Source organism: Erpetoichthys calabaricus, chromosome 18 (genome assembly GCF_900747795.2).
Source record: "Erpetoichthys calabaricus chromosome 18, fErpCal1.3, whole genome shotgun sequence".
Classification (NCBI taxonomy): domain Eukaryota; kingdom Metazoa; phylum Chordata; class Cladistia; order Polypteriformes; family Polypteridae; genus Erpetoichthys; species Erpetoichthys calabaricus.
This window is the reverse complement of record NC_041411.2, coordinates 39920697-39947453: the sequence shown is the minus strand read 5'-3', so window position 1 is coordinate 39947453 and position 26757 is coordinate 39920697. Positions and strand designations below refer to the sequence as shown.

Sequence of the window (26757 nt, the reverse complement as noted above, 5' to 3'; positions counted from 1 at the left end):
TAACTCTCTCATCTTGTTTTAGCTCAGAGAAGATGCTTATTGAGGGCAACTGGCCCCGCCCCCTGCGGTCCAGGAGCTATCAAAGTGAAGCACTCCCAGAAGGTGGCGTCTCATTCAGTAGATGACTCGCCTGCATTACGGAGCTCCTACCCTGAGACTGAACCGCTCTTCAGAACATGTAAATTCACAGCCAGTGGCAAAAATTGTGCTTTGTTATTATACTGCACTATTAATTTTCAGTTTTTTTGTTTTTCAAGTAAACAGGGTAGGGGCCTGGATAGCACAGCAACATTTCTTCTTGACTCCTGTCATACCCTCGACTGACGTCAGTACATATACTGTGCACAAACATACACATTATCCACCTTAATAAAAGCATAAGTGTCTGCTCATTTGGTTGCTATGTCTCCGGCATTCCCAAAAGATGGGGCATCACAAAAAGTTTAAGTAATGAAATGCATTGCATTTGCCATACCAACAGATGGCACATCACAAAAATTAACACTGCTTTTACGAATCCCACACCAAATGGCATATAACATATGGACATATGCATATTGCATGGTGTACTGCAATGTTAATGCTGAGGTCTACGCTGATTACTTAAATTTCAACCCATCAAGACAGACAGCACAGCAAATCTTCTTACAGTAATCCCTCCTCGATCGCGGGGGTTGCGTTCCAGAACCCCCCACGAAAGGTGAAAATCCGCAAAGTAAAAACTATATGTTCATATGGTTATTTTTATATATTTTAAGCCCTTATAAACTCTCCAACACTATTATAAACATTTCCTGCACAATTATACAGCATAAACCCTTTGTATTCTCGTAGATATTAGGTAAGGTTCGTTGAAATTATGTACGTATGTAAACACAGTTTATATACAGTAAAACCTAAATGTTATTTTATAGATATCGAGCGTCTCCGATATCACATATGTTACAGCCATTACGACAGACAGGCCACCAGCAACAAATACGTACAGTAAAATGTGTGTACAGTGACACTAAACTATGTACATGTACTAAGTACTGTACGTAGAAAATTAATTATGGTTACTCACCAACAATGACACGACGACTTGTCCGATAACGATGAGTATAATTTTACTGCACAACAAAGGAGAGCGTTACAGCTCTTCTAAAGGAGCCTCTTCAGGCGACTGTGTAGCACCGCCGTTGTTCTTCTTCCGGCAGTCTTCAATCCAAATCCCTAAAGCAGATTCCATCCAGACTACTGCCTTATTACGTCCACTTACAACTCGTTTTGTGCCCTGGCTAAAGGACACTGCGGCCATAGATCTTATATGCTTTTCCTCCTTTTTAAATAAAAAGAATCGTGGACTCATTGATGCCGTAATGGCGTCCTACAGTCGTGTAGCTGTTCCCTGCCTTCAACATATCCAAAACTTTTACCTTTTCGGCAATCGTTAGCATCTTCCGTTTGCGCTTGGGCAAGGCCCCTGAAGCAGTAGCAGGAGCAGATCGTTTTGGAGCCATAACGAAGGGCTTGACTATGCACAAAGATAAACAAAAAAGAGCACAAAAGTTACCTCTTTACACAGCGAAACACGATGACGCTGAATGAGTGAGACGAGACTTCCTGGTTAACGCAGTGGAATAGAATTCGGCGCTCCGTCGCTGAGCCAATCAGCAGACAAGAACTTAACTGCATGCTTTGATTGGGTAGCTTCTCAGCCATCCGCAAATAGCGTCCCTTGTATGAAATCAACTGGGCAAACCAACTGAGGAAGCATGTACCAGAAGTAAAAAGACCCATTGTCCACAGAAACCCGCGAAGCAGCGAAAAATCCGCGTTATATATTTAGATATGCTTACATATAAAATCCGCGATAGAGTGAAGCCGAAGTCGAAGCGCGATACAGCGAGGGATTACTGTATATAAAACGCTACGGTGGCTGTCCGTTTGTCTGTCCAGGATTTTAAATCACCTGTAGCTCGCAAACCGTTTGACCTACTGACCTGAAATTTGGTACACATATACTATGTGACATCTACTATCCAATTTCGGGGTGATGATTTTTATTCCTCTTTTTATTTTTATTTCATTTTATTGTAGAATCAATGCGGCGGGCTGGCACCCTGCCCGGGGTTTGTTTCCTGCCTTGCGCCCTGTGTTAGCTGGGATTGGCTCCAGTAGACCCCTGTGACCCTGTAGTTTGGATATAGCAGGTTGGATAATGGATGGATAGATATAGAATCAATTCCCCGCAGCGGCCAGCTGGGAGGAGAAGCGGCGCATGTGTGAGGGCGCCGTTTTCATCCCTACCACCTTTGCCGTCACTTTCCCTGCCTCTTCATATCTTAAATCATTCTTGAGGGAGATTGAAGACTTAAGTCCTAGCTTAAGTGAAAAATTAAGAAAAATACACTAAGTAATTGCAACACAAAAACTGACTTAATCAGTTTTAACGCGAAAAGATGCCGATGGAAGAAGAGAAGAAGCGGGCTGCTAGAATGGAGAAAAGAAGAGCTGCTCAGGAAGCAACAAGCGCATCAATCTCTGAGCAAACGAATGCGAATCGTACAGAGAAAGAGGATGAGAACTGATAAGTCAAGTGGATTCACTGCACATTATCGTGCAGTCCGCCGTTACTGGTATGTTATAATAGGCCTCCCAGTCCTGTAAGTAAAAGGCAGCTTCATACACACTCAAAAGTCTGTAATAAAGGCATACTTACGACTGGTGAACGCTGCAGTTGTAAAATACAAAGTCAACGCTGGCAAACTTCTTCCCGGTTTCCTTGGATTTTAGATATAGTTTCACAATACGCTTGTCCCCTAATGGAAAATTAAAGAAGAAAAAAAACAGTGTAAAAGAGAAAGTTTCTATTCTTTGCGTCATCTAATTATACAAACAGTCTTTTAGTTTCAGCTTTTCATGCAAACACAATTATTCAAGTGTCAGCAGTTAAGGACCTTCCAACCCTTCTAACAACTCCTTGGGTATTACGTTATTTCCCTTTAAACAAAGTAAGGGACTATGGTCGTTCATCAGTCATTGTGCTTAAAATGAAAGAAAACCAAAAATTACCTTTTCCCATCCAAGGAGAATTAAAACATACATACTGTATAAAAATGATGTCATTTCCTAATAGGCCCATTGTCTGCACTTTTGAGCTGTGACTGTACAACATGGGCTGCGATTCTGTGAGCTGTGACTGATTGACTGTTAGCTCTTCATGAGCCATCTAGACATGCCAGACAGTGTAGCAGGTATGATCACCCCGGCAGCGCTGAGTGAACTGGCTTCAAATTCTAAGGTACTGTAGCCTGCAGCCTGGATGCTGTAGTTTTGAACGTCTTAATTTTAGAATGCAAGAAGCTTTTTGTTTTCATGTGTAAAGTTCTTTAAACATTGCTTTGCCAAGCCAGTGTTCAGCACTCATCTGTACACAAGCAATTTGGGGTAACTCAAAAGGAGTACATACTAGACTGTTACACTGACGGAGCCCAACTTGATGGGACAGATCAACAGTCCACAAAAATAATGCAAAATAAAATTCTGAAAACAGGAGTTTTGAAACACTAAATTAAATTAAGGCTGTTTAAAGGCACAGACATTTTGTTCTAGTTGTGAATCCAAGCAGGGACGCTAAATGCAAAACTGATCATCGGATAAGCAAAAACCAAACTTAATTAAAAACAATTACGGACAACAAATACAGTTTGGCACAAGAAATGTTCACTGGGAACTTCTGATGACCTTCCACATTGGTAATAAATAAGGACCACTAGAGTCGGCGCAACCCATTAAGTGAAGTGGGTTAGCAAGAAAAATATAAATGAATAAAATAACAAACAAAGTAGTTATAGCAATCACCACCAACAGTTTAGAACTTTCCAGTGGTACCATGGGAGGAACTCTGGTCATCCACAGAGTTAGGGCTTTAGGCCAAAAGGAGAATGCAATGGAAAGTTTTGCATTTTTAAGTTAGTGTTCACTAAAGGAAAAGGGATTTGTGATAACCATGCAAAAGAAATAAACACATTGTATTGAGACATTCTCAGACCAGAATGTAAGCGCATCTGTTTTACTTAACAAGCACTCTGATAAGAAAGAGCAAGCTTGTCAGCAGGCTACCGGCCGCGGCTGCTCTCTTTCCTGCTCACGTTTATCCAGGATATTTCAAACGCCAGCAGAAAACAGCCACCTCCTCCCATTAGCATCCTGTGACTGATGCTTATTTTCCAACGGGTGACACTACATGTAATGTTTGTAGTCAATATGGACGTCCTTATGCACAGTCAGTTTGTTGTTTGTGCTGTATTATTAAATACTCTATCCAATACTTATCACAGAAGCCATAATAGTTATACTGTACATACTAATTAAGAAAAGAGTGTCCCAGATTATACTTCACACCCTTACCCTGTCCCCTTGTAATAGGGATGACATCCTTAGCAGATGGAGACAAGCAGTAGATAAAAGGCCCTTCAATCTGTCCCTCGGTCTCTGTGAAATCTTCAAAAGTGCAGTTGACACCAGCGGTGAGGTCGGGTACATTGCGTGCCTGAAGAACAAGCTGTCCACATATGGGGGGTGAGAAATTGAGAAAAAAAAATCAAATACTCATTCACAGCTTAAACGTGAAAAGAGACAAACACATCGCTAAACTTGAAAACTCATATGTTATACGGTATATTCTTCATCAGGAAAGAGAATCGAAAATACAAAAGTGTGTTACAGGATCTACTTTAAAAACCATAAAGCCAAAACTAGGAGGTATTTTTTTTCCAACAATTTTATTCAAGCAACTTAAAAAAAAAAAAAAAAAAAACTACAAGTGGCAAGCCAAACATTTTGTGGTGCTCACCTGGACCTCCGACATGGTGACGGAGATGTTCTTGGGCTGGATGCTGAGTTCGACGCACTGGCGCAGGTCAGAAGCAAAGCGCTGGGGCTCGTCTGCACGATCACACTTGTCTTTGCGGGAACAACTGCAGGTAGAAGAAATGGAGGAAGTCACCAATAAGCGTGGATGAACGGGGAATATTCAATAACAATTCAATGCTACACAACAGCATGAGAGCTGTTTTACTCCAATCAGCACACAGATAAATGGTAAATTTTGTTTACAAACCTGTCTTAATAGTCTCTAAAAAGTCCCAAATAGTTACCACATTATAAGTCTTTTGCACTCACATTTATCTCTAAATAAAAGTTTATTTATAATTTCTTAAAAAGTATAAAAATATAATTCTTCTCCATCTCCCCAAATACCCAACACAAACAGGCTCAGACACAAGCATAAAAGTAGAAAGAGTTTTTATTGTGGCAAGCTCTTCTTGGGAAAGCGTTTCCCACCACAGTCATAATACATAGCACACGGGCAATAATAAAGCACTCCTCCTCCTCACAAGCTTCGTCCACCTTCCTCCTGACTCTGGTTCCCAGAACTCAGGCAGGCAGGTCCTTTAATCTATCACCCAGAAGTACTTCCGATGTTCCGTACATGTGGCTTGAGAGCACTTTTTGGATGAGGCAGAAGCCCCATGAAGTAGGGCTCTCCAGTCCCTGCAACACCTCCTAGTGGCACCTACGGAATCCAAGAGGGCTGAGTCGAAGAACTCCAATTTCCAGTATGCCCTGTGGGAATCCAAGGCACCCCTGTAACCCAGGGGTGCTGCCATCTAGCGATCTGGGGGAGATAATGCACTGTGCATGGTCTCTTCCTTATTCCATCCAACTTAAGACCATGCCAGCCAGGTAAGGATGCAGGCTCTCTCTCTCTCTAATTATATTATATTATATTATATTATATATATATATATATATATATATATATATATTGTCACACACGTGTGTTTAGGAGACAACTAAAGGGCTTGAATACATGTGATTCCATGCCAGACCAGGGGGTGGCGAAGTGCACTAATTTTCCCTCTCGATCTTTTGCAGGCCAATCTAGGGAAATCCCACCCGGTTCTGGGGCAGCCAATGACGTCACTTCCGGTTGTGGTATTGATGACATCACTTCCGCCACTGGCCTTTAAAGATGCCATCTTGTCTCTAGAGAGTCAGTTCTGTTTTGGACTCAGTTGAATGAACATGTCTTTGTTGCTGAATCAGTTGTGCAGCCAGGAACAATTATACGGGTGGCTGCCCCAAACCTTCTCAATATCTGATGGTCGTTTTTGTGACTATATAAATAAATATGTTTTTTTTAATTATAATAGGGGCAGAATATCTTGGGTACAAAAGAAAGGCACACCCAGCACACTCATAAATTCAGAACGAAATGATAAGAAGGCGCACAGGAATACACTTTTGGGTTTTTCTGCTACAAGGGGAATAGCTTTGTGGAGAGACAAAGGATATACACAATCAGCACATGCCCTTTTTAAACCTCATAACTGCATTTTGTAATGTCATGTATATTATTTATATAAGAACGAAAATGCCACTGGACAGGATCCTTTAAATATTTTAAGCACACTTCTATATGAATACAATGAAAAATTATTATGAAAATAATAAAACACACACAACAATTTATATTGCATTGATTTATGCTGACTAAGCCATTTCTGCTGGCTAAAAATGTTAACTGTTGTGCAATTTACAAAGTCAGCAGAAAAAAATATTTCATATTTAACTAGATAGCCCCATGTAATACCTAAACTAAAATAAAATCCACTTGTCAATGGAAAAAAAAAAACAGTGAAGTATGATGACAGTGACACTGACTCCCAAAATAGGCATTGCAGTTCCTCCACCGGAACAAACATTTAGGTCGCACTTACCCGCAAGGGGTAAAAAAGTAAATCCTTTAAATGAATCGAGCTGAACGAGGGCACCCCTAGCATTCAGACTTCAAACTACAAAGGCTGTGGCATGGGAGGAGAATCTCGAATCAGCGCAGCTCTGAACAGCGGAGAAAGCTTACACAGCTGGTCAGGTCAGCAGCATCAATTGGAACGGCTATACTGAAATGGTAGCATATGGCTTATGATGCAAATGAGAATGACAAATAAGGAAATGACTAAATACACATTTAGGAGCTTTTCTTTAATAATAAGTCATACGTATTGAAGGCTTCAAGAATGTATATCCCGAAACTCAATCCTTATTCTAACTACAAAAAATGTTCATCGAAAATAAAAAAAGAGGAAAAAGACAAAAAAAGAATTATTGCCGCACTTCACAGAAAAAAAAAAAAAATTAAGACAGTAAACTAAGATGTATACCAGCTGCATTAGCAATGTGCTCTTTCACTTACACGAGCTGCACTTGCTAGTTTTTCTCTGTACGGCAAGGAAATGAATATCCAAATCATAATGTGTAGCTTCTCTGTTAACAGCTCATTTAGGACCTGATGGTAGACGAAAAATACAAACAAACACTTCCAAAAACATCCAGCCTTGGATAGAACATTGTGGATAGAACTTGAATTGTCTTATAGATAGATAGATAGATAGATAGATAGATAGATAGATAGATAGATAGATAGATAGATAGATAGATAGATAGATAGATAGATAGATAGATAGATAGATAGATAGATAGATAGATAGATAGATAGATAGATAGATAGATAGATAGATAGATAGATAGATAGATAGATAGATAGATGGCCGGCTTCATATTCCGGCCCTCACCCCCAGGCCGCCAGGAGGAGCTCTCCCAACAGCATGGACGGGCCCCGAATTCCAGCAGGGCCTCATGGACAATGTAGTTTTTATGCACAGCTCTGCTGGATACCTTGTGGACCACTGGGAGTCGCTGTTGAGAGGCCCGTGGACTCATATATGCCCTATAACCCGGAAGTGCGTCATAATCCAATGACAGGAAGAAACGACGTGCTCCCGGGTTGAAGATAAGGACTGTTTACCCTGACCCAGAAGGAATAAGGACTTGTGGGTAATGGACAGGAACACCTCCGGGTCAGGGAGTATAAAGGACTCTGGGAAAGCCCAGACACTGAGCTGAGCTGGGAGGTAGGGTGGCTAAGTGTCTGGGAGCGGAGGAGAGAATATTGTGATTGGTTTATTGAGTATATGAGTAGTGTGGAGTGGAGGGTGCTTTGAGCATGTGATTATTGTAAAATAAAGAAGTCTTGGACTTTTACCTGGTGTTTGGAGTGGTACCTGAGGGTTCAAGAGGTGGATCAGAACCTCAACTGCTACAATAGATAGATAGATAGATAGATAGATAGATAGATAGATAGATAGATAGATAGATAGATAGATAGATAGATAGATAGATAGATAGATAGATAGATAGATAGATAGATAGATAGGAAAGGCACTATATAACAGACAGACAGATATACACACACACATTTTGGTCTGAACAGACACCAGAATAACTAAAAAGAAAGAAAATGGAAAAGAAAGAAACCTTCTGACTTGGCTGTCCCAGTGAGGCATTATGCAGGTGTATCATTGCTGCTATGAAAGAGCCCTTGACATACTTCTGTGGAATTACTGGTTGGCTGAAAGTCCTCAGTGTTAGTTCTCCTTCGCTACAACCTCCTGGGGGTCCAGAGTGAGTCCAATAACTGAGCCTGCCCTTTAAGTTAATTTCTTGATTCGGTGGGCTTCTCTTGACGTTACCAGTTCAGGGCACCACAGCATAGAAAATTACACTGGTCATCACAGAGTTGTAGAACACTGAAAGAGCACAGTTTACTAAACAGGAAGTGTCTGTTCTGCCCTTTCTGATATACTTCCTCAGTGTTATGAGACCAGTCCAACCTGTCATCGAATTCCATCCAATTCCATTTAATCCAAAAACTGATCTGAACTGAACACACACTTTTTGGGTCTTCATATCACTTACAAAGCATCAGTAAAGTTTTTACTCATCTCTGCAAAGTCGCCTATTAACAAAACATAACTTTGGAGTGGTCTGAGGTGGCTTAACTGAGACTCATTTATCTTGACAACTGTGAATCCTTCATATTGATAAGTCATTTCACCATCATGTCAATATGCCACACTGCACAGACACGAGTACTCTATATACTGATGTTTTAGAAGTGTCGTGAAGACCAAAAGAAGCCTTTGTTAAGGTCTTATTACAAACTAGCCGTGTAATCCCATGCTGTAAAAAGCCCAGAGTCCTAGAAACTATTGAAATCGTCAGAAAATAAACTGAAATGTAGAGATGTCAGACAATTGAAAAGAACTACTCTGGGCATCTCTTGTCTCTTGCTTGTGTTATTAGCGGCGGGAGGAAAAGTAAAAGGGATACCGTTTTTCCAGTGTTAGTGGCTAAGCAACTTTGTCTTTCTTTTGAGGTTTAATTTTGCTGATGTGCTCGCCTCGCTTGTGTTATTAGCAGCTAAGCGAGTTTCTGTTTCCTTGGAATCGAAGCCCTTACCCCGACTCCACGCCTCACTTCTGGGACGGACACACACACACACATCCATGTGTAGACATTTATATATAAGAAGAGTAAATGAGGAATGTATGCATTTTCCAGCACCTAAAGTGTTACCAAAAGTGCTAAGATTTTTAAAAGTGAAACTTAGTTTACTTCACATAATCATATTTTCACTGCTTCCTGATTTTTTATTTTGGCAGTGTTTAATTGCTAAATGATGACCACTGTTTAGAATATATTGGTCAATCTTTTGTTACCGCTTCATTAAAAAAGTAAACGTTGTCCCATTGATTCTTCCAATATTAATTCTGTAGTAGCTTCAATTTGTCATAAAGACAGAGACAGAAGCAGACATGGAGCTGACAACTACTGCACAATATAGACTGTTTTATCGAGCGTCGGGCAGGCCCACACGTGAAGACATAAAGAGAAAGCCTCTCTTAACCAAGTGATCTGACACAGCACTCTTCAGCTCCGATGGCCAGAGGGCTTGTATTCTATACCCCGTGGGGCAGGCTGGCGGACGGTCAGTCAGGCCCAGAATGTGCCTCAGAGTGGAGGAGTGACTCAGAATAAGGGTGCCATCTGTTTGCGGGCGTTGGCGCTGCACTCAGAACTGGGTCATGACTTTAGTTTAGGGTCATTTCATGTGTAATTCAGAAAGTGGACGAGTAGATTGTTGCACATAATCACTTATTTATTTGGTTGTTTGGGAATTTAAACCGCTCATAGATATTTAAAAACAAAAAATGGAACATCATTAAGTAGAAAAATATGTAAACCTTGTATGGTATTGATATATGCTGACTAAATCATTTCCACAGGCTAAAAAAAAAAAGGCAAACTTGTACAATTTACTAAGTCAGCAAGAAAAAAGGGAAAACTATTGCAGATATTTCTATACATTTTATTTTGTCGGTGTGGCACTAAATTCTAGGCTGCTGAAAAGAGATGGCAATTATCATTACTCATGTCAGGATATGCAGGAACTGTAATTTCTATTCTGTTGTAACAATCAACAGGCAGCCGTCTAAAAAGAGAGAGGAAAGACAGGTTTGGGCTCTTGTTCAAAGCGTTGGATGAGCTGTCTAACATTTATGTTAGTGTTAACAAACTGATAATTAAGAAATTACATAACATGTTATATGTGCTTCTGTCTGGGATAACACTGGTGTGAGGAGTGCAATGGAATTTACACTTCTGAATGAAATTATTGAAAAAAGTACTGGCATTGTAAATACGCTCTCTTCTAATTCAAACAAATAAATTCATCCATACTTGCATTAATAAGGGAATATGCTCGAAGTTGATGATAATAGGAATTACATTAAGAAAACAACCATTTGAGAACATCGCCATTGGTTGAGAAACCTTTCACTCTGCAGCCAATAAAGTTGATGTCACCTTACGCTACTTCTAGTCACAAGGTATGTCAGATTTGCCGAACGCGGTGGTTGATCTTGTCGCCAGACCATGTCAGTTGAAACTGTCAATTGCCCTTGCCACATTTACTGACTGAGTGCCTGTTTTCCAGTACAGCCGTGCTTGGCTGTTTTTCTAATAGCCAATAGGGTGCTGCCTACAGAGAGTGTTGTATGAAGGTTAACAGGTACAGAAAATTCAGACAATCTTTGCACTTTTTTCCCTTTTTCCAGTCTATTGTGGTACATAAAACATCAGACAAACGAGCTTCTCATCTGTTTGAGGGGTTCAAAACACCCACATTCCTTCTTCCTCGTTGCCGCATTATATCCATTGTACTCCCAGATGAGCTATCATTGCTTGTCAGCTCTCCTGCACACAGAGAATATGACACGACTAATGACAAAATCAAACGCGTCTTGTAGGGTCGAGTCGCAGACAACTGGCAGTGGGTCACATCACATGACTGCCTCTGACTTGACAAAATTATGTAAAAGAAGGCTATGACTGAGAATCGCTGAAAATTTTTGCGTAAAGTGGCATAGCCTTAAGAATCTTTGGAACTAAATACCTTCTTCTCTTCTACCTTTTGAAAAATGAAAAATTTTCTGTTTTAATTATGTGTTCAACATTTCTTGCCTCGCATTTCCTGTCATCTTACATTTACTTGGATCATTGTAGACATGGAACATACATTAAATGTATGTATCCCAAAGAACAATATATTATTTACCCTCTACAATTCCAAACACCTCACTGCCAGATAAAGAGACTTCAGCGTCTGAGTTGACTTCAGCAGCCTCGGTGAGGGGATGAGTGAGCAGGCAGCCTTCTGCCAGTGCCGATCGACACATTTGCAAAACAAAGACGCTCATGGGGAGGTGTGAAGGAATCTAAGGAAACCCGGAATTACGACATTTTTCGTAGGCTTCAGGGTTTCTAGTGTTAAACTGAAAAAACCTCTCTAAGTTTCCAGAAGTGAACCATTCTGCTCATTTTTTAAAAAAACAATCTAACAATAAGAGCAGAGGCAGGTCAATGGATTGTTCTGGCAAATCGTTGGGATTTAAGCCCATAATGCAATTCAAGCTCTCTGCTGAATTTACACCCAACATTTCTCCACAGCTGAGATGCACCATACTGTAATGGACACATCCAAGCTTTCTCTTTACCAAAAGATACAAGCTAGTTGATTCTGAAGGTTTGATACAGCTCAGCTTCTTGTCTATACAAAGCACTCAAGTGAAGTAAAGTGAATCATAACATTAGGAATGGAATGACAGGCACAATGAAGTTATGCAAGAGGACTGAGCATTGATCTTGAAACCCAAGAGAGAGCGTCATTAAGACAAGCATTAAAGCTCACTAAAGACGCTCTCATGAGAAATCTGTTGTATAGCAAGTCTGTGAGGAAAAAAAGGAAATGTTAATTTAGAAGCGGATAGCTGACTAAAACTACAGGAAAAATCGGGAAATGGAATACAATTTATTCCATAGACACTGGGTATAAAGACATTAAAAGCTGTCAGAGGAGTTGTCATAGAGCTGGAAAGTGATTCCAGGGGACATCTATAAGTGAACCCCAGGGGATATTTAAATTTAAATCCGTGCCAGACCACAATGTGCTTAGAGTTGGAAAAATGGAGATAAACACACCCTGTCAAGAGAGTATCAATGTTCAGAGTGCCAAAGAATAAAAGGAAAAGGAATGGGGCAGGGGAGGGAAAGAGGGAGACAGAAAGAAATGTTAGGGATACTGCACATGGAAAAGTACAACAGGCATTGACAGGCCATTCATTATTTTATAATTGTAAGTTATTCCTTATTCCCATCCCCTGCTTAATCCAACATGCTTTATTAAATAGCCTGGCATCTCCATGCACATTAGGCACAGAAACCACAGTTATGCTGTGTCCTATGACATCTTCATCTTGTCTGATGTTAATGAACATTTCTAAAAAAAACAGCCCAACAAGTCATTTGTAAAAGCAGCCATCTTTTAGGAGATGTGCTTAATTTGGCTCATTCTTGCAGGGGATGAAGTTTAACTTGGCAGCTTTGGGTGCAAAGCAGGAAGCTACCATGAATGGGGCATCATCTCAGCACACAAAGACTGAGGACCAATGTAGGCTTTTAAACTAACCTAACCTTAATCTAATAAATTACTCGAAGATTAGAAAACTAGAGTACCTGGAAAAAAACAGGAAGAATGTGGTATCTAAATACAGGTGGTTAACAGATCAAATCATTCATTAAAATGTCATTTAAATGCATCACATTTTCATATTTTACAGGGAGTGTGACTATCTCTATGTATCAGTGGCGGACCGTGCATTTCACACCTAGGCCTTCAGTAGTGCTCCGTCTGAATCAACCCGCCCCTCAAAAACTAATTTATGGTTATAAAAACCATCTTAATATGCAGAAATACAGTATAAAGAGCTGTTGCATCACAGATAGATAACTCCTGTAGCCACAATAAATGCCTTTATTGAATAGACAAACCAGGGGTGAACCAGTTCCTTTCTACTGCAGCTACAGCCGCGACACACATAAAAACATCAATAATAACTCATAAATTTGCAATATTATTTAGGAAAATCGCAACATTTTACTCACCAAAAATTTGGATTATTTGTAAACAAAATCCATCCTCCTCTCTTTCCTCAAAAACAGTTCAATTACTCTGTCGTACAGATTATCCGTGCGCTTCAGTTCCATCACGAAGTCCCTTTCTATCGCCATCGAAGCTAATCCTATCCAATCAATGGGTCTGAATACGGTGACGTTGCCGTATGCCTGCTAGAGGGCCCTAGTGAAACCAACTCAAAATCTGATTGGTTGAAGCAACAGTTTAATCAGCATTTATTTTGTGTTAGAGGGCTTGCAGAACGGATTGTGAAGGCCTCCTGGCAGACTTCTTTGACTTTGACCCTGCCTGGCAACAAATGATGGCTGAAATGTGATTGGTTAAATGGTTTAATATGAAAATCCATGTCTGGAAGCAGCACAACCATCGGAAAAGCTATGAAAGGAAGCGGACAGACTATTTGGAATTATTTAATAAGTATTCATGGACAAAATATAATTAACATCAGTTTGTGATTCAGATATTTTTTTAGGCCAGCAGAGAAGGCCTTGCAGGCCCTGACGGTCCGCCACTGCTATGTATATAAAATCCAACATCTGCCTGTCTGTCTGTATCTCTGTCTGCTTTTCACAAGAGAATTACTTCACGGATTTAGATCAGGTTTTTTTCTCTAATTTAATTCTCAAATATATATATATATATCCTTATATATAATTTGATAGTATCCGTATGTATGGTGTTCGCATCAATACCTCGTATGTATGGTGTTCGCGTCAATACCTCGACTCAATACAAGTTAGAACCATACAATGGGACTCTGCCTCTGTAGTTAGAAAATGTGGTAAATGCAGACGCAGTATTGCATGATTGGCTAAGAATGTTCGAATGTTATGTGGAGAGCTTTAAATGTTAAGAGCGGTATTTTGTATTGTATTCTGTAGTTAACAGGGAGCCAATGAAGCTGAGAGAGAATCGTTGTAATATGTTCAGTGGATTTAGAACAGCAGGTTATTATCCTGACAGCAGAATTTTGAAGAAGTTGTAAGTGATGGATAAGTTTTTATGGGATGCCAGATAGAATAGTATTACAGAAATGTATAGGTGAGGTGACTCGGGCATTAACCAATACTTCAGTACTGTGTTGCGTAAGAACAGGACAAAGTCTAGAAATGTTTCAGAGATGGAAGAAGGCAGTCCGAGAAATGTTACTTATATGGGAGGAATTATTAAATAGGGCGGCACGGTGGCGCAGTGGGTAGCGCTGCTGCCTCGCAGTTGGGAGACCTGGGGACCCGGGTTCGCTTCCCGGGTCCTCCCTGCGTGGAGTTTGCATGTTCTCCCCGTGTCTGCGTGGGTTTCCTCCGGGCGCTCCGGTTTCCTCCCACAGTCCAAAGACATGCAGGTTAGGTGGATTGGCGATTCTAAATTGGCCCTAGTGTGTGCTTGGTGTGTGGGTGTGTTTGTGTGTGTCCTGCGGTGGGTTGGCACCCTGCCCAGGATTGTTTCCTGCCTTGTGCCCTGTGTTGGCTGGGATTGGCTCCAGCAGACCCCCGTGACCCTGTGTTCGGATTCAGCGGGTTGGAAAATGGATGGATGGATGGATGGAATTATTAAATAATAATAATAATTATTATTATTATTATTGTTATTATTAGTATTATTTAATAATTGTCTTTATTAGTGTATAAATGGATATAAATAATTACATTTAAACGATTCACCAAAATCTGTTGTATGTAAACGATACTGTTTTAAACGTTATTGTTTTTTCATCAGAAAACCCAGTTTCCACGTCTACGTATATTAGCTTAAATGGCACTTTTACCACTCGCAATAGGACAGACACGTTGACGTATCGTGTCGACTGGGCAACACAGTGAATGCGGCGTCTATCTATATATGTCTATGATTTGTTCGCTTTCCGACGTAGTGTAAATAAAGTAAATTCATCTCACTGTGGTGCGTATTCCGTATGTAATACCATGTAACACATTATAATTCTCCTGCTTTACGCGAATATACCCATGCCACCGAAAAAAAGACGTACAATCCCACGGTCCACTTTAGATGCCAGAGAAAAGTTTATTTCAAAGGCGTCTCAAACACCACAGCAGACACAATCGAAAGTCGACGAACTTACAATAAAATGTGAATCAGAAAACTGTTTGTTCTATTTCTATGTTCTGTTTCTTTCATTTGGGAAATTCACCAGTTATAGATTCCCGGGCAACGCTGGGTACTCCTGCTAGTATATATAGTCACACACGTGCACATGGGAGGCAGCTAAAGGGCTTGAGTAAGGGCAGTTCTGAATCATACCGGGATGTGGCAGAGTGCACTGACTCTTTTCTCCCTTCTCTGTTCCCTCAGTTCTGTTTTGGACTCGGTTTTGTGCACATCAGTGCTGTATTCATTTCTCGACTTTGCAACCAGGATACCAATTATACAGGTGGCTGCCCCAAACCTTGCTATGACTCTGTGTGGAGTTTGTGACTATATATATATATATATATATATATATATTGTAAGGTTTCTAAACTCTTTTGGGACACCCCAATAGGACAACACGCTGTAGAGCGTCCCAAAGCACAATCGCCACGTCTGTGGAAGAAAGTTTATCAGTTGCCGGGGCAACCACGGGCTCCCAAGGCTGTAGCAGTTTGCATCTTAAGCAGATTCCGAGTCGATCGCACTATAAATGCCTGTCATTGATGGGTGATGCAAGCAACATTATAAATGCAGGGAACAGCAGTACCTGACCACTAACCCGGCCACGGCCCTGTCTGACTGCTGTGTCTGTGTATAGGAGAGTGGTAGGTCCCACTACAATAAATAGCTGTGCTGTTCCTGTTTTAAGCTGAATAAAGCTGGCTTTGCTAAAGTACTGAGACTCAGCCTCGTGTTTTATATGTTGAAAAGGAGAGATGTGAGTGGGTCTGGAGCAGGGGAGAGGTAAGGTGTGACATTGTCCTTAACATTTCTTCTTACTTCCACCAGTCTCCCAAAGTCCATCCCCTTCTCATCCAGAAAGTACTAAAGGAAAGCTCCCAACAAGTCAGCCAGCTTTGACAGAGGAAGGGAACTTGCATGAAGAAGCTATTGTTATTTTGCTTAATTAACCTCCTTCCCATTAAGGACTGATGGTCCCCACCTTTGTTTACTTATTGCAGTGAGAAAGAAATTAACAATCTTGGCAAAAAAGTGGGGTTACTCTGCAGGTTTCCAACCCTTCAGTGAGCACACACACACACACACACACACACACATGTGCAGTAAAACGTCAATTATCCAAATGAATTGGTCAGTTTGATTAACCAAATAATCAGAATAATCCAGCATACATGAGAATGCCCAGTTTATACAAAACAAAGTGTAACAAAACCTACAATTACATTTTTGCATCTTTGCTTATTACTGCTGCATTTTGAAATAAGCAGTTATTTAAAAAAAAAAGCTAATTATTTAGGACATGTATGGTTAATAACCAAAGCATTGTGAAGAAGCAATACACTGCATTATATTTGTTCCGAGATTATCTAATTGTTATACAAGATAAACAGAAATAGGGTGATATGGTGGCGCAGTGGCATCCTGGGTCCTCCCCGCATGGAGTTTGCTTGTACTCCCCATGCCTGCGTGGGTTTCCTCCCATAGTCTAAAGACATGCAGGTTAGGTGGATTGGCGATCCTAAATTGGCCCTGCTGTGTGGTTGGGGTGTGTGTGTGTGCCCTGTGATGGACTGGCACCCTGTCCAGTGTTTGCTCTTTGCACCCTACACTAGCCAGGATAGGCTCCAGCAGACCCCCACGACCCTGTTCAGGTCTAATTGGTTTTGAAAATGACTGACTAAATAAAAACAAACACAAGCAACTGCACACAGATATAAGCATAATGAATCTTGGGAAGTTTGTTTTTTAAAAATACTGTAGTACAAGATTGTCTTTTGTGGTCAAGATGTCTGTGTAACCCAGGGCCAAAATCTGCTACCCACAAACACAGAAACTGTGCCTCTACTTACATGTTGTGGAGGACACACCAGCCACAGTGAGGATCCTTGGACCCAAGACACTCGGTGCAGCTCTTGTATTGTTCACAGCTTTCCACGGGCACTCTGCTCACCTGGAGAACCAAATGAAAAAGAGAAGAAAAACATTCAAGCAAAATCTGAAGGTGATTCAGAACTGAGATGGCCAAACCCTGAAATGAACATTTATAATTAAAAAAGGAGGAACACAATATACATTTAAAATACACAGGACAAAAAAATTATCACACTATTAAGAAACCAAACATTTAAAACATAAGTGGTTTGTATATACAGTAATTGATAACATGATTATCCTTTAAAAAGCATTTGGATGTTATTACAGTATTAACTGGGTTCTGCATGGCTTATGTCAAAAGTATAAGCAATAATCTATACATATCAAGTTAAAAAAAATCTAACTGCTCATCCTATTTGATTACAATTGCTAACTGCCTCTAATGATTATTGTCTCTTTCAACCTTCTATTGTGAATATGATTTTTAAACCTTCATTAAACATCTTCTCATTCCTCCAAGTTTCTCATCATTTATAAGATCTAAGGGGAAGTAAGCCCCTTCTGTGGTGAACATTACCCACTCATACTTTACAAGAGCTATACAGAACAAGTGCTCCCAAAGCATCTTTACATTTATCCATTGTGGGTGTGTGTATGAACGTGCCCTTCAACAGAGGTGGTCCGCGGGTTGCACTTGATGCTGCTGGCAGGGCCGTCTTAACAGCATTATAGGCCCCCAGGTAAAGCAGTGCACTGGGGCCCCTACCTACACAACCACTCAGCAAGTCACAACATACATAGATTAGGATGAGGCCCCCGGCCAACTGCCCAGCATGCCCATGCGTGAAGTCGGACAAGCTCTGGACTCCAACAATCATGAATTAAGCAAAGGTCCTTGTAGAGAACTGTATGAATTCAGCAATGGCAGGCATAGGGACTCCTTAGACTCGGACCAGGCGTCACAGGCCGGGCTAAACCTGAACTAAACCCCCTGTGACTGACAATCAGTTTTCAATATGCGTTTGCTACCTGGTTACACTGTGACAGACTCTAGGTTATCAAGTCATGAAAATGGTGGCAGAAGATGCAGTCGAGCATGGGGGACTATGTTTGGTGGCTGTAGCTCTTATACGGCGGCCCTAACCTATATATTGAATATGGATCAATTCTCAGGAGACTGGAAAAGCAGCATTCAGCCACTTGCATTTGATAGTTCAGGTAATTTTCTGGCCACAGCTTTTGCCAGCATCCAATTCACTGAGAAATAGACTGCCTCTGCCATCTGCTCTTCTGTGAATTCAACATCCACAATTGAAATCTATCCATTTGAAAGCTAGCATGTCATTTGACACAAAGGGACTGGGTCAATGGCACATTTCAGGGGGGAAAAAAAAAAAAAAACACCGGCAAGCAATTTCTAGGGAATTACTATCCCAGCGCCAAAGAACAGAAGGCATTGGCAGCAGAGGCAGTGGCACACACAGCATTTTCTTGACTTTTACCTCGGCTCTCTTCTCTCTGAACAAAGGGTGTCATTTTTAGCGAGGCAGTGCCATTCACTGTAACTCAATATTCACTGACAAGACACCTTTGTTGATAGGCAACTGGCCAAAAGTGGTGAAAAGCTCATAACCAGCAATCACAAAAGAGCAGAGGAGAAAGGGGAGGGAGACCCTCGGCGAAAAAGAACACAAATTGAGTTAAAGCCAAGAGGTGAGCAAATAGCAAACTGCCAGGACGAAGGGCCACGGACCTGCAATGTGTTCTGGACTAAGCAATGAGAGGGGTTTTACAAAAGTGCAACACGTTGTGCTAAAGTTGTGATCTGTTTGTGCCAAGCATATTATAAAATGTTAACAGTATACCGCATACACAGACAAGACGTACAAATCGATACACTCAAAACCGCTAATCTAATTCAGAGTTATAGCGGTCTTAGTCTACCTATCAGAATCACAGCCAAGGCACCAGACCACCGTACGACTTACACAGGCACAGGCACAGCCCAGTGTACATATTCAGTCATCCACACAGTCACACCTTTAATTAAATCTGAAATACAAGGGGCAAACTCTAATTTATAATGCAGCCAAGTATAACAAAAATTTAAACTATATATAGAAATCAAAACAACTGCTAAAACCAATAAAGTTAATGAAAGCAATTAAACACTTTAAAGCTCAAACAATTTCATACACATATAAACCATCCAATTAATGCAACAGAGTTAAGTTTTAAAGTCTCTGTGGTGTCTCCAAGCCACTGGTGCAGAATAACTGAAAGCAGGACATGAAGTTTAATCCAGACTGATAAAGTCCATTGGTCTTGGTCAACATTGAAGCAATATGGGCAGGCAAATGACTGAGAAGGGCTCCTTATATTATATATATATATATATATATATATATATATATATATATATATATATACATATATACACACACACACTAGGGGGCTCTGCCCTCTACTCGCTTCGCCCGCCCACCCCCAGGTTTGGTTTACCGGATATACAATTTAAACAGATTGTTATTTTCATGAGAATTGTTACATATGCATTATTTTCACTTTTACTTTAAAACTTTTGTAAAAAACGATACTTGTCCTTTATTTCCAGCCCCGGGCGTGGTTAAATCTCTTTCTCGCAGGACATATAACGCTGCTTGTGTTGTGAATGGGGGGCTGAACGCATGCTAAGGAGTTGCAGTCGGAACATCTGCTGGCTTGTTGCTGCTGGCGAGCTGCGTTTTCTGCTTGTCGCACTTTGCTTCGATCATTTCAAAGCCTGTACAGCAGCTGTCCTTTTGCCACTTTGCGTCTCTGCTGCTCGTGTTGTGAAAGGGGAAGGGGGGGCTGAACACATGCTAAGGAGAAGTGGTCGGATCATCTACTGGCTTCCTCCTGCTGCTGCTGGCAAGCTGCGTGTTCTAATTGTCACTTGTCATTGTTTTAAGAGCTGAGAGCACATGATGTCTGTCTTCCAAAAGCATTCCAACAACTGCTTGGTTAGATGTCCGTGAACTTGTTTTAAATGTTGTCTCACTGCCTTGTCTCGTGGGACGTCAAATTGTCTTCCGAGAAGATCACGTCTCGTCTCCCTAGTTTACCTCCCAGGTTTTTTTTTTTTTTTTTTTAAATCATACAGATATCCATCCATCCATATTCCAACCTGCTGAATCCGAACACAGGGTCACGGGGGTCTGCTGGAGCCAATCCCAGCCAACACAGGGCGCAAGGCAGGAACCAATCCTGGGCAGTGCGACAACCCACCGCAGTAATACAGATCATATTATATTTATATAAGGGTGCAGTCTCCCCCGAACTGCAATATGGCAGCCCACTGGATTGTAACGACCCCTGGGAGTCCCACAGGACTATACGGGACTTGGTATCAATCTACGCAGCCCTGTTAGGTCCCAGGGATGCGACCAGGGGAACTGTGGGAGCTGCAGAGCCCTACTTTGGGCTTCTGCCACACCTGTGACTAATTCCAGACCTCCCTAATGAGCCACCTGGAGTTCTCCCGGGTGCGACTTAAAAGGAGCCAACTACCTCACAGATGTGAGCCAGAGTCGGGAGAAAGAGGGATGAAGCTTGATCATGGAGAAGGTCATGGTGCTGTTTGTACTGAGCTGTTGTCTGGAGCGAGCGCTTCCCTACTTGTAAATACACGTGTGCTGGAGTGCCTCTTGTTTCCACAATATATATATATAAACACACACACACTCGTATATGATAGATAGATAGATAGATAGATAGATAGATAGATAGATAGATAGATAGATAGATAGATAGATAGATAGATAGATAGATAGATAGATAGATCATGTGATTAGTCATCTATCTATCTATCTATCTATCTATCTATCTATCTATCTATCTATCTATCTATCTATCTATCTATCTATCTATCTATCTATCTATCTATCTATCTATCTATCTATCTATCTATCTATCTATCTATCTATCTTCCTGGACTATGGTGCCTGCATGGATACCTGCAGGGCAGGCTGGGAATTGCAGTCCTGTGAGACAGCCCTGTTGTGGTCCATGGTTGCCACCAGGAGAAGCTGCATGAACAGACCATCTCACACTTGACATGATTGATGCAGCAGTACTTCCTGGATGTGATGTGGTTGCTCCAGGAGTACTTCCATGTCCCACATAAAAGAAGCCAAGTTTCCTGTATGGGGAGTCAGAGTCAGGAGGACAGTGGATGAGACTATGTGGAAGGTGTGGAAGGAGATGAAAAGATTTTGTATTTGTGGAAAGAGACAAGAAGATTCTGTTCTGCACGATTGTGGAAAGGATTTTGAGTTACTGGAAAAATAAAAAAATATCTTCTGTTTGTACCCATGACTGTGTTGTGAAGTTGTGTTTGGGGAGCTGTTGCGCCTCCTACTGGTCACAATATATATTATCAGACATGCACGAGTAAGGGACATCTCCAGGAATTCTGCAGTAACTGTGATTCCAAACTTGGTACATGGGTTAGTGCCGTCGCTTGTGCTGTTCCTTCTTTTGCCCTCAGATCATCGACAGGAGCAGCTCTGACACCACCTCTGCCTATCACCTGGAAGTGCAGCCTCCTCTGCCCGCCCTGGGAGTCATTTAAGAACCGACTACACCGGAAGGAGTCGGTCACTTTGAGACTCCTGCCTGCATCATATGTGTGTGTGATGACCTGCCTTTGTTTGCATTGGACTGCGACCCTGCCTTTTAAGCAGTGTTTACCACTTTTGTCCTGACTCTTTATGCTTGTATATTATTAATATTTTATAATTTAGCTTTCTTCCTGATGTGATCGACCCTAGCCACTCGGCCACTCAGTGCATGAAAGAGTGGATGGATTTTCTTGTTATTTTTCAATACTTTTCATAATCAAAATGTTTGTTTCAAATTTCCCAGTATTTTTCCTTCCAATTTTTGCATCCAATGGCGATCATAGTTTCCATTGGCTAAACTGTATCTGCATGCTTGTTCATAAAACTCCCTTAACTTCAAATGTAAAATCTAAGCTTGAGAACTGCCTCTGTATTTTTTTTATATTTGGTAACTGAATTCAAGCATGTCAGAGCCTCCATGGTGCTTCATTTTTCCCCTTTATTTACGGTTGAAAGGTCCTTTAATGCTGTAAACTCCGCAAATGACTATATAATATACACACTCATGCATAAACACACAAATGCATTTACAAATAATTGCTTTGAATGATGTGAAAAAACAGTTATTCTGCGATTTGTCTTTATGGATTTATTTTTTACAAGGCTAAATTGTTTCAAAGTCTTTTTTTTTTGTTTTTTTTACCCTAAACATCACAACAGAATGTGCTTAGGGTCAGTAATGGTGATGTTGGTAAAATATTAACAGGCCACGCCATCTCCCAGAATTCAAGGCACTTATTTCTACTTGTAGATTATTAGAAATTCAATCAAGTATGCAATAATATTTATAACATTTTTAACTGCAAACTAAAAATATTGAATTCTAAGAAAAGGGATAGGCGTATATTTCATTTTGATCTGCAGCCATTGGGAGCAAGCAGTGTTTCATTCATGGTGACCATATGGTGTGGTGCGATGCAGTTATCCTTGGCCTTTTGTAAATAAATGTAGCCAAGCTTTGTATTTTATCTGAAAGGACAAGACCGACATACTTTGGCATAAGCAGGTTCAGGAAATGGAAAGAGCGACACACAAAGCAGAACAGAGCACTGTAGATTTAGGGTTAAGTCGCTCTGGATAAGAGCGTCTGCTAAATGATGTAAATGTAAATGTAAATGTAGATCAGACCTGACAAAGAGAGCAGGTTAATATAACATATCAGCAATAAGATGCTGCAGATGTTCTGTCAGACGGTTGTGGCGAGTGCCCTCTTCTACGTGGTGGTGTGCTGGGGAGGCAGCATAAAGAAGAGGGACGCCTCACGCCTGGAAAAACTGGTGAGGAAGGCAGGCTCTATTGTAGGCATGGAGCTGGACAGTTTGACATCTGTGGCAGAGCGACGGGCGCTGAGCAGACTCCTGTCAATCATGGAGAATCCACTGCATCCACTGAACAGTGTCATCTCCAGACAGAGGAGCAGCTTCAGCGACAGACTGCTGTCAATGTCCTGCTCCACTGACAGACTGAGAAGATCGTTCCTCCCCCAAACTATGCGACTCTTCAGTTCCACATTATACAAAGTTATTGTCTGTTTTTACTCTTTAATTTAATATTGTTTTTTGTTTCAGTATGCTGCTGCTAGAGTATGTGAATTTCCTCTTGGGATTAATAAAGTATCTATCTATCTATCTACTCAACAGACATAACTATGGAAGGAGACGGCTACGTGAAACTAAGTGGGACACAGAGAGATGGGTAAAGCCAGTCAGAGGTCCAATTGAACAAAGTAGAGTTTCTACACCTTAATGATTTAAAGTTTGAAGTCTTTATCTATAAAACTGTAGAGTGAGATGACAGGTTTTGAATTGAAAGAATGGGGAAAAAAAAACAAATGGGAAACATACATTTAAGGGTACAGCTCTCAAGAAAACTGCATTACCAACCAGTCAGGCTGTATTATGAATTGTCTGCACTCTACCTAAGTCAAACAAACTGACATCTCTCTAAAGGGCAGGAATGTAGATGGTAGCAGATGAGGGAATTACAATGATAAAAAGAGGCAGCGTCCTCCAAAAAAGTTAATTGCAGAATCCTGTAAAAGTTGTGTAGATGTGATGGAAAGACTAAAAGAGGGAGTGTTGGTGTGTGTGTGTGTGTGTCCTCTGATGGACTGGCACCTCTCTTGCACCCAGCATTCCCAGGGTTAGAAAATGTTTGCATAGAAAGACTAAAAGAGTCAATGATGTACTGGAGTTGAGACTTGGACAGTAAAGGGAGCACAGCAGGATGTGGCAGAAATGAGAATGTGGAGATACAAAAAGAGAAAAAGGTCAAAATAAGAAACCAAAGGTACAACACAAGTGGGAGAGAAATCCAAGAAAATATAGGAAAGTAGGCTGAAGTGGTATGGGACACAATGAATATGTGGGGGAAAAAGGTGATGGGAATGGAAGTACAGTGGAAGAAATAGTGAGGGAGGACAAAGCACAGTGGTAACACTTATACTTTGCAATAAGGATATTGTGCATTCACTTCATGTGTCCTCCCTGTGTGGAGAGCACTTTGAGTAGTAAGAAAAACACTATATAAATGTAAGAATTATTATTATTATTATTAAAGCGGAGGTGGATGGATAAAGTAAATGAAGATCTGAAAGAAGAGGGTTTGACTGAGGAGGAGCTACAGGACCAAGCTGTATGGAGAAGGTTGATCAAGCACATCGACTCCACATAGAGTTGGATAAAGATGAAGAAGAAGTAGAAGAAGAAGAAGACAAAGAAAAAGGACGACTAAAGGAGTATGTCAGACTGGCTATTGAAATGCTAATAATACCTGACTGAATTACTACAAAACACTAGCAGATCCACCCAATACAGAGCTGAAGGCCTGTTTCTGCTCAGAAATTCACTCAGTATGGCAAACCTGAAACTGGGATTTGGGACCTTGGGATTACAGAACAGCCATACTAACAGAGGAATCCTTTCCGTAGTGGTAAAGGAGACTTTTCTGTTATCAAAAGATCTAGGAGAATGTGTGGCCAAGGGGGGAGCTTTGTCTGAAGTGAATTCCTAGGCAAAGGCACCGATTTAGTGAAAGATTTCACTGCTCTGATAGTTAAGTCAAGTCATGTACTCCTTATTGTCATCACAGACAAATACAAGTACAATGTGAGATGAAGTCATGTGCCTTCATGCCTATGGTGTAACATGCAACAGCACAAGACAGAATAAAGATTTACACATTTTATAAAAAAGTGCAGAAGACAACACAGTGGAAAATAGGTTGCTATACATCTATATGTAATTAAGTTATTTCATTAGCTGTTCGGTTATTAAAAAACTGATTAGACTATCTTAGATCCAAAAATTAGACTCTAAGCAGAGTTAAAAGTTTAAAGAAAGAAAAGTGTAAAAAGTTGACAGTTCAACAGGAGGTAGTGGAGACAGCCTGGGGGAGAAGCGGTGAAGCTTTCTGGTTGAGTGGGCATCATGTACACTGTAAGACACGGCCAGGACGCCCCTGAGATGGAAGGATGGGGGAAGGCAGCTTTAGTAGGACAATGCCTCCCCCAAAACACTAGATGGCGACTTTCCTGGACTGCAGCAGTTCGGCAACACTGCCCTGCTGGGTACTGTGGGTGCCGCCAAGGGACGCTGTGGGAAGTTGGTGGGAGAAGAAATTCTCACCTAGCCCGGAAGCACTAATGGATTAGGACAACGGAAACACCAAAGTACTTCTGGACTGATTAAAGAACTTTAATTCTCAGTCTGACCCGGAAGTGCGAGCAAGTCACATGGACAGAAGAGTAGAAGCACTTCCGGGTCAAGAACTATATAAAGGACTGCTAAAGACCCAGCAAGCGAGCCAGAGATGGGTGGAGGTGAACAAAACTTGCTGGGAGGTGTGGAGGAGATATACATACATACATACATACATACACACATACATATATATATATTCATTGCATTCGTAGTCTGTGTCACAATTTGATTGTATGGGTGATTACCTACCAGGTAACGCTTGTGGTTGGTCAGCAAGTCAGCTAACATCCGCCACGGTGCCCTCATTTCAGTTGCGAGAAGCAGATCATAGAATAGTTGAAATAGTTTACTGTCAAATAATGCAAAGAGTACGCGACACGTGTTTCGCCCTAATGCAATGAATGTAATTACCCCGATCTACATGCTGTCAAATGAATGAACCACACGCTGTGGCGCAACGTTAGGGGCATCACCTCTGGCGCTGACGTCCGAGGTTCAATTCCCCGAGAGGGGGTGCAGTGAGTGTGTACGCCTGATGAGCCCAGAATTAGGGCGAAACACGTGTTGCATACTCTTTGCATTATTTGACAGTAAACTATTTCAACCATATATATATATATATATATATACACAGTGATCCCTCGCTATATCGCGCTTCGCCTTTCGCGGCTTCACTCTATCGCGGATTTTATATGTAAGCATATTTAAATATATATCGCGGATTTTTTGCTGGTTCGCGGATTTCTGAGGACAATGGGTCTTTTAATTTCTGGTACATGCTTCCTCAGTTGGTTTTCCCAGTTGATTTCATACAAGGGACGCTATTGGCAGATGGCTGAGAAGCTACCCAACTTACTTTTCTCTGTCTCTCTTGCGCTGACTTTCTCTTATCCTGACGTAGGGGGTGTGAGCAGGGGGGCTGTTCGCACACCTAGACGATACGGACGCTCGTCTAAAAATGCTGAAAGATTATCTTCACGTTGCT

General features: G+C 41.1%; 1 protein-coding gene across 2 annotated transcripts in view; it reads right to left on the bottom strand.

Annotated features, from left to right (window-relative positions):
• Nucleotides 1-26757, bottom strand: part of LOC114668853 (plexin-A1-like) — a 727343-nt gene that overhangs the window by 347246 nt on the left and 353340 nt on the right. For both annotated transcript variants that reach the window (XM_051921286.1, XM_051921287.1), the window contains exons 5-8: nucleotides 17386-17486; nucleotides 4841-4964; nucleotides 4396-4549; nucleotides 2705-2804 (exon numbers count right to left, since the gene is read on the bottom strand). In XM_051921286.1, the coding sequence (XP_051777246.1) occupies nucleotides 2705-2804; nucleotides 4396-4549; nucleotides 4841-4964; nucleotides 17386-17486 (479 nt within the window). The remainder of the gene's footprint in view (nucleotides 1-2704; nucleotides 2805-4395; nucleotides 4550-4840; nucleotides 4965-17385; nucleotides 17487-26757) is intronic.